The sequence below is a fragment of the Sardina pilchardus genome, chromosome 15 (assembly GCF_963854185.1).
Source record: "Sardina pilchardus chromosome 15, fSarPil1.1, whole genome shotgun sequence".
NCBI classification, from domain to species: Eukaryota; Metazoa; Chordata; class Actinopteri; order Clupeiformes; family Clupeidae; genus Sardina; species Sardina pilchardus.
In genome coordinates, this window is record NC_085008.1 from 1,385,991 (window position 1) to 1,398,398 (window position 12,408).

At 44.9% G+C, this 12,408-nt stretch overlaps 1 protein-coding gene across 1 annotated transcript; it reads left to right on the forward strand.

Annotated features, from left to right (window-relative positions):
* The first annotated feature begins 6,966 nt into the window (after positions 1-6,966).
* LOC134102431 (uncharacterized) lies at positions 6,967-11,818 on the forward strand. Its single transcript, XM_062556528.1, has 3 exons — positions 6,967-7,048; positions 7,296-7,687; positions 11,176-11,818. Exons 1-3 carry the CDS (start codon positions 7,016-7,018, stop codon positions 11,270-11,272), a joined length of 522 nt encoding a protein of 173 aa, XP_062412512.1. The 5' UTR covers positions 6,967-7,015; the 3' UTR covers positions 11,273-11,818.
* Positions 11,819-12,408: the final 590 nt, after the last annotated feature.

Below are 12,408 nucleotides of genomic sequence, written 5' to 3' on the forward strand. Positions count from 1 at the left end.
ATGGCATGGTATGGCCACGTGGTGGCGATCTGAATAGTTTAGGTTCAAATGTATGACATCCAAGGAAGAACAATACAGGCGGAGGTCTGCGCTCTCTGAGTGCTTTTCTAGTTTTGTTCTGTGTTAACCATTGCTTGCCTTGTTTGGCTGTATGTTTTGGATCACTGTGTGGTTTAATGGTCCAATGGGATTGAGAATTGAGAGTTTCTATATTTTTAACTTCACACTTGACCGATGCCTGTACCCTTATCTAACTTATCCTTGCACTGCTGCTATTATTCTATTATTACTATGTTATTTTTGTATCTTACTTGTCCATGTATTTATACTAGAACTGTTATATTATATGCTTAATTTTTTTTTATTGTCCATATTGACATATGTATATTTAGTGCTGGTCACTAGGCTTTAACCTTGCACTGTTGCACTATTGGACCTATTTGCACTACTTGACACACACCTCATACTGGATCACAGTACAATCCTCAGTGCATTCATGCGCATCTAGTATTTTATTGTGGCTATTTCAAGAACAATACTGCAATCATTTTTAGCTCTGTTTTCTCTTGTATACTTTTTTCCTTTTTCCATTTACTCTGTTTTATAACTTTTCAAGCTTGTCTATGTTTTTGTATCTGTCCCTACCTAAATAAACCTTAACAATAATAATAATAATAATAATAATAATAATGTGTGTGTTACTGGATTTATGACAGGAGCTGAATGTGTGTGCTACTGGACTTATGAGCAGCTGAATGTGTGTGTGTGTGTGTGTGTGTGTGTGTTACGTCACGTGTACTATAGCATTTCACTAATGGACCTGGGATTTCTGAGCTTTCAGTGTTTTCTAAATCCGTCTGAAAGGCCTAAAACTTTGCCATATCCCAGCTCAATTAAAGCCTATTATTCCGCCCTTGTGCTCCATGTCCAGCTGCAGCACGTGCCGGTCAAAGCAGCGCAGAGAGACGCAGTGTGTGTTAGAGATGCAGTGTGTGTTAGAGATGCAGTGTGTGTTAGGAGCCGCGTAGACACCCAGTGTGTGTTAGAGACCCAGTGTGTGTTAGAGATGCAGTGTGTGTTAGAGATGCAGTGTGTGTTAGAGATGCAGTGTGTGTTAGAGATGCAGTGTGTGTTAAGAGCCGCGTAGACACCCAGTGTGTGTTAGAGACCCAGTGTGTGTTAGAGACCCAGTGTGTGTTAGAGACCCAGTGTGTGTTAGAGATGCAGTGTGTGTTAGAGACCCAGTGTGTGTTAGAGACCCAGTGTGTGTTAGAGACCCAGTGTGTGTTAGAGATGCAGTGTGTGTTAGAGATGCAGTGTGTGTTAGAGACCCAGTGTGTGTTAGAGATGCAGTGTGTGTTAGAGATGCAGTGTGTGTTAGAGACCCAGTGTGTGTTAGAGACCCAGTGTGTGTTAGAGACCCAGTGTGTGTTAGAGATGCAGTGTGTGTTAGGAGCCGCGTAGACACCCAGTGTGTGTTAGAGACCCAGTGTGTGTTAGAGATGCAGTGTGTGTTAGAGACCCAGTGTGTGTTAGAGATGCAGTGTGTGTTAGAGACCCAGTGTGTGTTAGAGACCCAGTGTGTGTTAGAGACCCAGTGTGTGTTAGAGATGCAGTGTGTGTTAGAGATGCAGTGTGTGTTAGAGACCCAGTGTGTGTTAGAGATGCAGTGTGTGTTAGAGATGCAGTGTGTGTTAGAGATGCAGTGTGTGTTAGAGATGCAGTGTGTGTTAGAGATGCAGTGTGTGTTAGAGATGCAGTGTGTGTTAGAGATGCAGTGTGTGTTAGAGACGCAGTGTGTGTTAGAGACGCAGTGTGTGTTAGAGATGCAGTGTGTGTTAGAGATGCAGTGTGTGTTAGAGATGCAGTGTGTGTTAAGAGCCGCGTAGACACCCAGTGTGTGTTAGAGACCCAGTGTGTGTTAGAGACCCAGTGTGTGTTAGAGACCCAGTGTGTGTTAGAGATGCAGTGTGTGTTAGAGACCCAGTGTGTGTTAGAGACCCAGTGTGTGTTAGAGACCCAGTGTGTGTTAGAGATGCAGTGTGTGTTAGAGACCCAGTGTGTGTTAGAGATGCAGTGTGTGTTAGAGATGCAGTGTGTGTTAGAGACCCAGTGTGTGTTAGAGACCCAGTGTGTGTTAGAGACCCAGTGTGTGTTAGAGATGCAGTGTGTGTTAGAGATGCAGTGTGTGTTAGAGACCCAGTGTGTGTTAGAGATGCAGTGTGTGTTAGAGATGCAGTGTGTGTTAGAGATGCAGTGTGTGTTAGAGATGCAGTGTGTGTTAGAGATGCAGTGTGTGTTAGAGATGCAGTGTGTGTTAGAGATGCAGTGTGTGTTAGAGATGCAGTGTGTGTTAGAGACGCAGTGTGTGTTAGAGACGCAGTGTGTGTTAGAGATGCAGTGTGTGTTAGAGATGCAGTGTGTGTTAGAGATGCAGTGTGTGTTAGAGATGCAGTGTGTGTTAGAGACCCAGTGTGTGTTAGAGATGCAGTGTGTGTTAGAGATGCAGTGTGTGTTAGAGACCCAGTGTGTGTTAGAGACCCAGTGTGTGTTAGAGACCCAGTGTGTGTTAGAGACCCAGTGTGTGTTAGAGATGCAGTGTGTGTTAGAGACCCAGTGTGTGTTAGAGATGCAGTGTGTGTTAGAGATGCAGTGTGTGTTAGAGATGCAGTGTGTGTTAGAGACCCAGTGTGTGTTAGAGATGCAGTGTGTGTTAGAGATGCAGTGTGTGTTAGAGATGCAGTGTGTGTTAGAGATGCAGTGTGTGTTAGAGATGCAGTGTGTGTTAGAGATGCAGTGTGTGTTAGAGACCCAGTGTGTGTTAGAGACCCAGTGTGTGTTAGAGACCCAGTGTGTGTTAGAGATGCAGTGTGTGTTAGGAGCCGCGTAGACACCCAGTGTGTGTTAGAGACCCAGTGTGTGTTGGCAACCTCAGATGACCAGAGGGGCCGGTCAGCCGTTAGTAGACTTTTATCTGTCTTGCTAAACAGAGGAGTAATCCCCCAGATGAGAAAAGGCACACATGTAATACCAATACGAGAATAGGAACATGTTTGTTTGTGTGCAAGGTCTTGATTTTACAGTTTTTCTTCTTTTTTTGTGGGGGGTGAGACTACTCAGCAGAGAATTGTGCATGAATAATTTGTATGGGTGGACCAAAACATTGCAATTTGTTCAAAAAAATGGGAAACTTTTTTGATGTGCACAAGTGACACAATGATGTGAAGATTGAACAGTATGAGAATTTCAATTCTGATTTGAGAAATGTACCAAAGCGACTGAGAAAAACTGTAATTAAACTTGCGGAAATAAAAATGTGTAGCACAGAAATGATCTCTTACATTTTAATTAAACTTACAGTATAAAAATGTGTAGCATAGAAAGAATCTCTTACTTTTTCAAGAGGCTCTTGTTTATGGGATGAATTCAGTTTCACAGTTTGCAAGATGAGGTTTGGCCTCGGCAAGGTTTGACCTCTCCAGGCATCCTTACAGTAGGTTTGACCTCTCCAGGTGTCCTTACAGTAGGTTTGCAAGATGGCATTAGACAGATACATTGATTGATAGAGATAGATCGATTTTAGATCGATTGATAGATAGATAGATCGATAGAGATTGATAGATAAATAGATAGATTGATAGATATAGATAGATATAAATAGATCGTTCGATAGAGATAGATAGATAAATAGATCGATCGATAGAGATAGCTAGATAGATCATTCGATAGAGATAGTAGACAGATGAATAGATTGATTGATAGAGATAGATAGATATAAATAGATCGTTCGATAGATAGATAAATAGATCGTTCGATCCCTCCCGTCTTCAGTATCCAGAGCTTATGTACCCAAAGCAACCATGACCAAGTGCTGCAGCGATATCAATATCCCCTTATATTAGCGGTGTTGTACTCCACCCCTATTCATGAGCTGTGTCTACTCCACCCTTATTCACGAGAGCTGTGTCTACTCCACCCTTATTCATGAGCTGTGTTGTACTCCACCCTTATTCATGAGAGCTGTGTTGTACTCCACCCTTATTCACGAGAGCAGTGTTGTACTCCACCCTTATTCATGAGAGCTGTATCTACTCCACCCTTATGCATGAGAGCAGTGTTGTACTCCATCCTTATTCACGAGAGCAGTGTTGTACTCCACCCGTATTCATGAGAGCAGTGTTGTACTCCACCCTTATTCATGAGAGCAGTGTTGTACTCCACCCGTATTCATGAGAGCTGTGTCTACTCCACCCTTATTCATGAGAGCTGTGTTGTACTCCACCCTTATTCATGAGAGCAGTGTTGTACTTCACCCTTATTCATGAGAGCAGTGTCTACTCCACCCTTATTCATGAGAGCTGTGTTGTGTGTGTTGTGTACTCCACCCTTATTCATAAGAGCTGTGTTGTGTGTGTTGTCTACTCCACCCTTATTCATGAGAGCTGTGTTGTGTGTGTTGTGTACTCCACCCTTATTCATGAGAGCTGTGTTGTGTGTATTGTGTACTCCACCCTGTGTTGTGTGTGTTGTGTACCCCACCCTTATTCATGAGAGCTGTGTTGTGTGTGTTGTCTACTCCACCCTTATTCATGAGAGCTGTGTTGTGTGTGTTGTGTGTGTTGTCTACTCCACCCTTATTCATGCATGAGAGCTGTGTTGTGTGTGTTGTGTACCCCACCCTTATTCATGAGAGCTGTGTTGTGTGTGTTGTGTACTCCACCCTGTGTTGTGTACTCCACCCTTGAGAGCTGTGTTGTGTGTTGTCTACTCCACCCTTATTCATGAGAGCTGTGTTGTGTGTGTTGTGTACTCCACCCTTGAGAGCTGTGTTGTGTGTGTTGTGTGTTGTCTACTCCACCCTTATTCATGAGCTGTGTTGTGTGTGTTGTGTACTCCACCCTTGAGAGCTGTGTTGTGTGTGCTGTGTACTCCACCCGTATTCATGAGAGCTGTGTTGTGTGTGTTGTGTACTCCACCCTTATTCATGAGAGCTGTGTTGTGTGTGTTCTGTACTCCACCCTTATTCATAAGAGCTGTGTTGTGTGTGTTGTGTACTCCACCCTTATTCATGAGAGCTGTGTTGTGTGTGTTGTGTACATATTCATGAGAGCTGTGTTGTGTGTGTTGTGTTGTCTACTCTTATTCATGAGAGCTGTGTTGTGTGTGTTGTGTACTCCACCCTTATTCATGAGAGCTGTGTTGTGTGTGTTGTGTTCTCCACCCTTATTCATGAGAGCTGTGTTGTGTGTGTTGTCTACTCCACCCTTATTCATGAGAGCTGTGTTGTTTGTGTTGTCTACTCCACCCTTATTCATGAGAGCTGTGTTGTGTGTGTTGTGTACTCCACCCTTATTCATGAGAGCTGTGTTGTGTGTGTTGTGTACGTATTCATGAGTGTTGTGTGTTGTGTACCCCACCCTTATTCATGAGAGCTGTGTTGTGTGTGTTGTGTGTGTTGTGTATTCCACCCTTATTCATGAGAGCTGTGTTGTGTGTGTTGTGTGTGTTGTGTACCCCACCCTTATTCACATCACTGGAGAGGAGGATGGTGGGCGTTTCCACACTGAGCCCATGATATTGATGTTTGGAGAGGATTGTGTTGAAAGAAGAGTGTGGCAGAGTGCTTGTGTCTACATCTCTCATGCTGCTAGCACTACTGCCATTAGACACAGGAGGGCGCTCTAATACTCTCGCTTTTTAGTACTGTAAAGCTGAGCTTAGACGTTCTGGTTCATAAAAGCTATCACATGTTTGTGTGAAAGGAATCATTTGATGAATCGAGCTTTGACGTGAGTCTGTTTTGAAGTGAGTCAGTTGTGTGATGTTCTCAGTCACATTGCTTACATCATCTCCCTGATTGGCAGTTTGGGGATTTCCTCCATTACAGACACAGTGCTGTGGGACTCTTCCTGTATATAGCAGAGACAATGCTGTAGAACAACACTAGTCTATAGCAATGCTGTAGAACAACACTAGTCTATAGCAATGCTGTAGAACCACGCTAGTCTATAGCAATGCTGTAGAACCACGCTAGTCTATAGCAATGCTGTAGAACCACGCTAGTCTATAGCAATGCTGTAGAACCACGCTAGTCTACTGCTCCTCTATAGGTAATGCTGTGGCAGTTAAAGGATCACTCAACAGTACGCACACACACACACACACACACGCACGCACGCACGCACACACACACACACACACACACACACACACACACACACACACACACACACACACTCATCCTCTGACGCTCCAACACACACGTCCCTCATCCTCTGACGCCATTCAAACACTTCCTGTATTCTGGAAAGGCCACACTTCCACAAGAGGATATACCACTTCAGTGTAAATTAACAACACTAACAACACTAACAACACTAATTACACAACACCAATTAATAACACTAACTACACTAACAATTAACAACACTAACACTAATTAACAACACTGACTAACAACACTTAATTACACTAACACCAGTTAACAACAATAACTAACAACACTAATTAATAACACTAGCTAACAACTCTAATTACACTAACACTAACTAACAACACCAATTACACGAACAACACTAACTAATAGCACTAATTAACAACACTAACTAACAACACTTACTGACACTAACACTAATACAACTCAAACAAACACCATTGTTCCACATGGCAAGTTACCTGTTGAGTTGTATGAGTTTTTCTCTCAGTTTCATTCTCAGTGTGTGAAAGTTGGCAGGACTGCACAGCCCAGGTTCCCTTGATTGTGTTTGCACAAGAGAACAGTATCAAACCCAATCGTCTTGTGACTGAAATCTCTCTTATCAGACTTCTCCTATTGGCGCTCCCCTAATAAGAGGAAGGTGCCGGCCGTCTGCTGTCACTTTGGCCAACTGTGGGCTATTACACACCAGAAAAGGGAAGCGGTCTCCCCACCCGCTGCAGCTCTCTGCGTCCGTGTCATTAGTATATCGGACACGTCGCGTAGAAGGAGCTCACGCTGTCGGTGGGACCAAGAACAATGTCTCCAGACCATACCACAGCACCTGTCATGGTGAGCTCTATCAAAACATTAACCTTCATGCGTACATGTCCTCATATTGTACTTATTAACCTGGCCATGCCTACATGTCCTTATACTGTACTTATTTAACTCGCCATGCTTAAATGTCCTGATGTTGTACTTTTACTTGTAAATCGTGATTAAATCAACTCACCATTATGTTATTGATGATATAATTGTTGTAACGTATGTATTCAAATATCAATATTATTGATATTATTTTGTTTGCCATCGCCAGACCCTAACGGACGTCACATCGCAGGGCAACGCGACGGACAGTATGCCTCTGCCACTGGTCTTGGGTCTGTCCGTGGGGTTGCCGTTAGCAACCCTGGCCATCACTGGTGTGGTGGTGGCTGTCGTCTGGTGTCACTCCAGGTCCGGCAAGCTTGAGTCCATGGCCCCGAGGGCAGACCCCCCGAAGGACGTCCAGGACTACCCCCCTGTTGCCACCAGCTACCCCCCTGTTGCCTCCAGCTACCCCCCTGTTGCCACCAGCTACCCCCCTGCTGCCACCAGCTACCCCCCTGCCCCTACGGAACACATCTACGAGAACTACCAGGCGGCGGGGGGCTCTCCTCGCGTGGCGACGGCGTTACACACTCCGGGCAACGCCAGCGGAGGCCACAGGTGAGTTCTGGGCAGGTGAGGGCGGGGGGAGGGGCCACAACCAACACACATTAGGGTGTCGATATTGGCCGCGTTTCCCAGATTTGTTAAGAAGCTCTTAACTCATTGGCTGCCAGCCATTTTCAGTGCAGAGCGCTCCATACTGCCAGACGTTTTACAGCATTTTGACTGTTTTTCTAAGAGCCACCAAACAGTGAGTTTTATGACTATGTAAACAAACCAAATGAAAGAGCAGACTCTCTTCTTTCACCAGGAAAAAACGGTTTGTTTCTATCGTTTTCCATTCTTCAGTAATCGTCAGTAGAACATGGGTTACTTTTGCTAAAAACACCTGTTTTTTACCAAAAAATGGAGAAAACGATCTTTTTGTGAAAATCAACTTTTTAACAGTAGCGTTTCAGTAGTATGTCAACCACGATTGTACTGTTATCTCGTCAGTCTCTTCAAGGTTGCTAGTAGGGACTCTGATGGTTGCTATAGACTCTGAACAGGACAGTAGACTTAGCAAGCTAGCACTAGCAAAGTTGTTATTAGTCTATATAGCAATATCCAATGTAAATGGATCATACCGTTCACGTGTTTTCCATCCTTGATGTAAGAAGTAAGCATATTTATTCGTTGGACCGCGTGCAAACTAGATCCACTGTGGTCGATCTTCAGTGTGTTTGCTTGCTATATGTCTCTGCATGTGCATCTGCACTAATCATCCAAATGGCACTGCTGCCATCTAGTGGTTCGGATCGCTAGTACAGTCTATAGACGTCAATGGCAGTGAATGAGTTAAGTGCTAAGAACTTCTTAGGAGTGCTCTTAGAATGTTCTAAGAATGCTCCTAAGCAGTTCTTAGCACTTAATAGCTTCTTAACGAATCTGGGTAACTATCTTTTCTGAAAATGATGCACTTATCAATTCACTGCCAGTTTCCTCCTAACTGAAGTCCACTGACTAAAACCCCGAAACAATGAAGTCCTTAACTCGTTTCGATATCACTCAGCATCAACAAGTAGCAGATCCACACAGTGGCTACAAGAGGCTGACCAAAGCCAGTAGAGGCATGTAGGAGGCCAGGGTGTGTGTGTGGCCAGTAGAGGCTGTAGGAGGCCAGGGTGTGTGTGTGTGTGTGTGTGTGTGTGTGTGTGTGTGTGTGTAGAGGCTGTAGGAGGCCAGGGTGTGTGTGTGTGTAGAGGTGTGTAGGCCAGGGTGTGTGTAGAGGCATGTAGGAGGCCAGGGTGTGTGTGGCCAGTAGGAGGCCAGGGTGTGTGTAGAGGCGTGTAGGAGGCCAGGGTGTGTGTAGAGGCGTGTAGGAGGCCAGGGTGTGTGTGTGGCCAGTAGAGGCTGTAGGAGGCCAGGGTGTGTGTAGAGGCGTGTAGGAGGCCAGGGTGTGTGTGTGTGTGTGTAGAGGTGTGTAGGCCAGGGTGTGTGTAGAGGCGTGTAGGAGGCCAGGGTGTGTGTGTGTGTAGAGGTGTGTAGGCCAGGGTGTGTGTAGAGGCTGTAGGAGGCCAGGGTGTGTGTGTGTAGAGGTGTGTAGGCCAGGGTGTGTGTAGAGGCGTGTAGGAGGCCAGGGTGTGTGTAGAGGCGTGTAGGAGGCCAGGGTGTGTGTGTGTGTGTGTGTGTGTGTGTGTGTGTAGTACAGTAGGAGGCCAGGGTGTGTGTGTGTGTAGAGGCTGTAGGAGGCCAGGGTGTGTGTGTGTGTGTGTAGTACAGTAGGAGGTCAGGGTGTGTGGCGTGCTCCATTGTTCTTCCACCAGACCGCCTGTTTCCTCATAATAATCAGCTCTGCTACATTCACCTGCAGTATTCTATATTCTACAGCCGCAACGGCTTCCCTCTTCAGTTATGGTTATGGTTATGGCTGTGCTATTTAGCTATGCCTTCGTTCAGAGCGACATACACATAAAAACAATACAGTAACTAAATTCAACAGTGAACAATTTCAAAATTTGGTCAGACTACAGTAGAGAGAATAGCAATATAAGCAATAGACAATCAATTCAAACAATAGCCTAATAAAAATAAACAATGAATATATAGAAGAATAGCTAATAACAGTAAGTCATTCAATCAATCATATTGAGACACATTGCGTATGTCTATCTATCCAATACCCTGAAATTAAACAGCTATCTGTAGATTAAATATTCTGCAAATACAGAATTCATATCTGGTTTCCTACGGTACTAAAGCTCTCCTGGTGCTGTAGCACTCTAACACACAGAGGATAACTCACCTGATGCTGTAGCACTCATTCTTCAGTATTACCCAGTACAGGTTTGCAAAGGCAACAGAAAATGATGATTTGGAATAAATACAACCAAAAAAAGAAATATTTTACACTGCAGCAAAAAGAAGACTGCAACTTAAGAGGAAATTGATTGAGCTTAGCCGAGTTTATTGTGTAAACATGGCATGAAATGTGACAATACTGAAATGAGAGCTTTTGAAATATTTCCTGTGAAGGTCCCAACCGCCATGACAACGCACATGGCGTTTAAAACACAGCATACTGGAAAAACGTAGTGTTTAAAACAAAGCATACAGTGTGTGTGTGTGTGTGTGTGTGTAATAATCAGCACCAGTGTATTGTAATGCAGTATGGGTGTATGCTTGTAATATTCTGTCACATGGTGCAGTTCTCTATAGTCCTTTTTCCATCAGATTTTCAAGCGCATTCAAAAGAACAATTCTAGCGAATCAAAATGATGTCATCAGAGCCCTGTTAATGTGCATATTTCTACTGCGCTAGATGGTTTTCCATCAACAGTTGTAGCGAATGGAACACTTCTAGCGAATTAATCAAAGGTAGCAAATGGTAAACCATTGTGAGGTGAACGTCTTTGTATGCGCGAGACAGAACTCAAATTTTTGCGCCAACTTTGTGAACACTCTGAGCAGGCGTCACAGTAACTTATATCGCTACAAACCTTTTCCATCACATTTAAATCGATTTAACTCTCAAACCACCTCTGGCGAGCGAATTAACTTGTCACGACAAAACCGAGGTTAGAGCGATATAAGCCATTTTCCATCACATTTGTCGCACTAACTTTTGAAGCGCATAGTTTTTAAGCGAATTAACTTTTTAATGGAAAAAGGGCTTATGAAGCTCAAATGCTGTGTTCTCTCTTCTCTAAGTTCTCTATGAAGCTCAAATGCTGTGTTCTGTCTTCTCTAAGTTCTCTATGAAGCTCAAATGCTGTGTTCTGTCTTCTCTAAGTTCTCTATGAAGCTCAAATGCTGTGTTCTCTCTTCTCTAAGTTCTCTATGAAGCTCAAATGCTGTGTTCTCTCTTCTCTCTAAGTTCTCTATGAAGCTCAAATGCTGTGTTCTGTCTTCTCTAAGTTCTCTATGAAGCTCAAATGCTGTGTTCTCTCTTCTCTAAGTCCTCTATGAAGCTCAAATGCTGTGTTCTCTCTATGAAGCTCAAATGCTGTGTTCTGTCTTCTCTAAGTTCTCTATGAAGCTCAAATGCTGTGTTCTGTCTTCTCTAGAAGTCCTTTTGTTGGCCGCCAGGCGCCCAGACAGGTGGATCCAGGAGACACTGGGATTTACGCCAACGTCCCATCCACGTTCCCCTCCAGAACCTAACATGGCCGAACACTCCCCTGACCACGCCCAAGCCCCGAGATGAACGAGCCCCTGACCACGCCCAACCCCCGAACTGAACGAACCTCTGATATGAACCCTTGATCACATCACAACCAGATCATGACGGGATCTATACTGCTCCCCCTGTTAGTTACCTACTCCCTGGGCAGGTTCTGGAGCGGTCCGTTACTACCTGGGCAGGTTCTGTAGCGGTCCGTAACTACCTGGGCAGGTTCTGTAGCGGTCCGTTACTACCTGGGCAGGTTCTGTAGCGGTCCGTTACTACCTGGGCAGGTTCTGTAGCGGTCCGTTACTACCTGGGCAGGTTCTGTAGTGGGTCCGTTACTACCTGGGCAGGTTCTGTAGTGGGTCCGTTACTACCTGGGCAGGTTCTCTAGTGGGTCCGTTACTACCTGGGCAGGTTCTGTGCTGCAGGCTGTACACCTGGTAGCTGGTCTATCTCCCCGGTTCCCTTAAATTGCCCCCCTCTCATCTCGACCAGATCTCTTAAATTGCCCCCACCCGCCCCCCCCCCCATCTTGACCAGATCTCTTAAATCGCCCCCCTCCCATCTCGACCAGATCTCTTAAATTGCCCCCCCCCCTCTCATCTCGACCAGATCTCTTAAATTGCCCCCCTCTCATCTCGACCAGATCTCTTAAATTGCCCCCACCCGCCCCCCCCCCCATCTTGACCAGATCTCTTAAATCGCCCCCCTCCCATCTCGACCAGATCTCTTAAATTGCCCCCCCCCCTCTCATCTCGACCAGATCTCTTAAATTGCCCCCCTCTCATCTCGACCAGATCTCTTAAATTGCCCCCACCCGCCCCCCCCCCCCCCCCATCCCATCTTGACCAGATCTCTTAAATTGCCCCCCTCCCATCTTGACCAGATCTCTTAAATTGCCCCCCCCCCTCTCATCTCGACCAGATCTCTTAAATCGCCCCCTTCATATCTTCAACCAGCTCGATACGTGATGGTTTCAAACAGACTGCTTTATGTGATCACGGAATATGGAATGGAAAATGGTGGAATAATAAGGACTACAAATACACAGCAGATGCTTTTAGATTATTTGAAAATAGGGGGATAGATGATTATGAAAGTCAGTAAAAAACCCCACTAACTAGAAAAT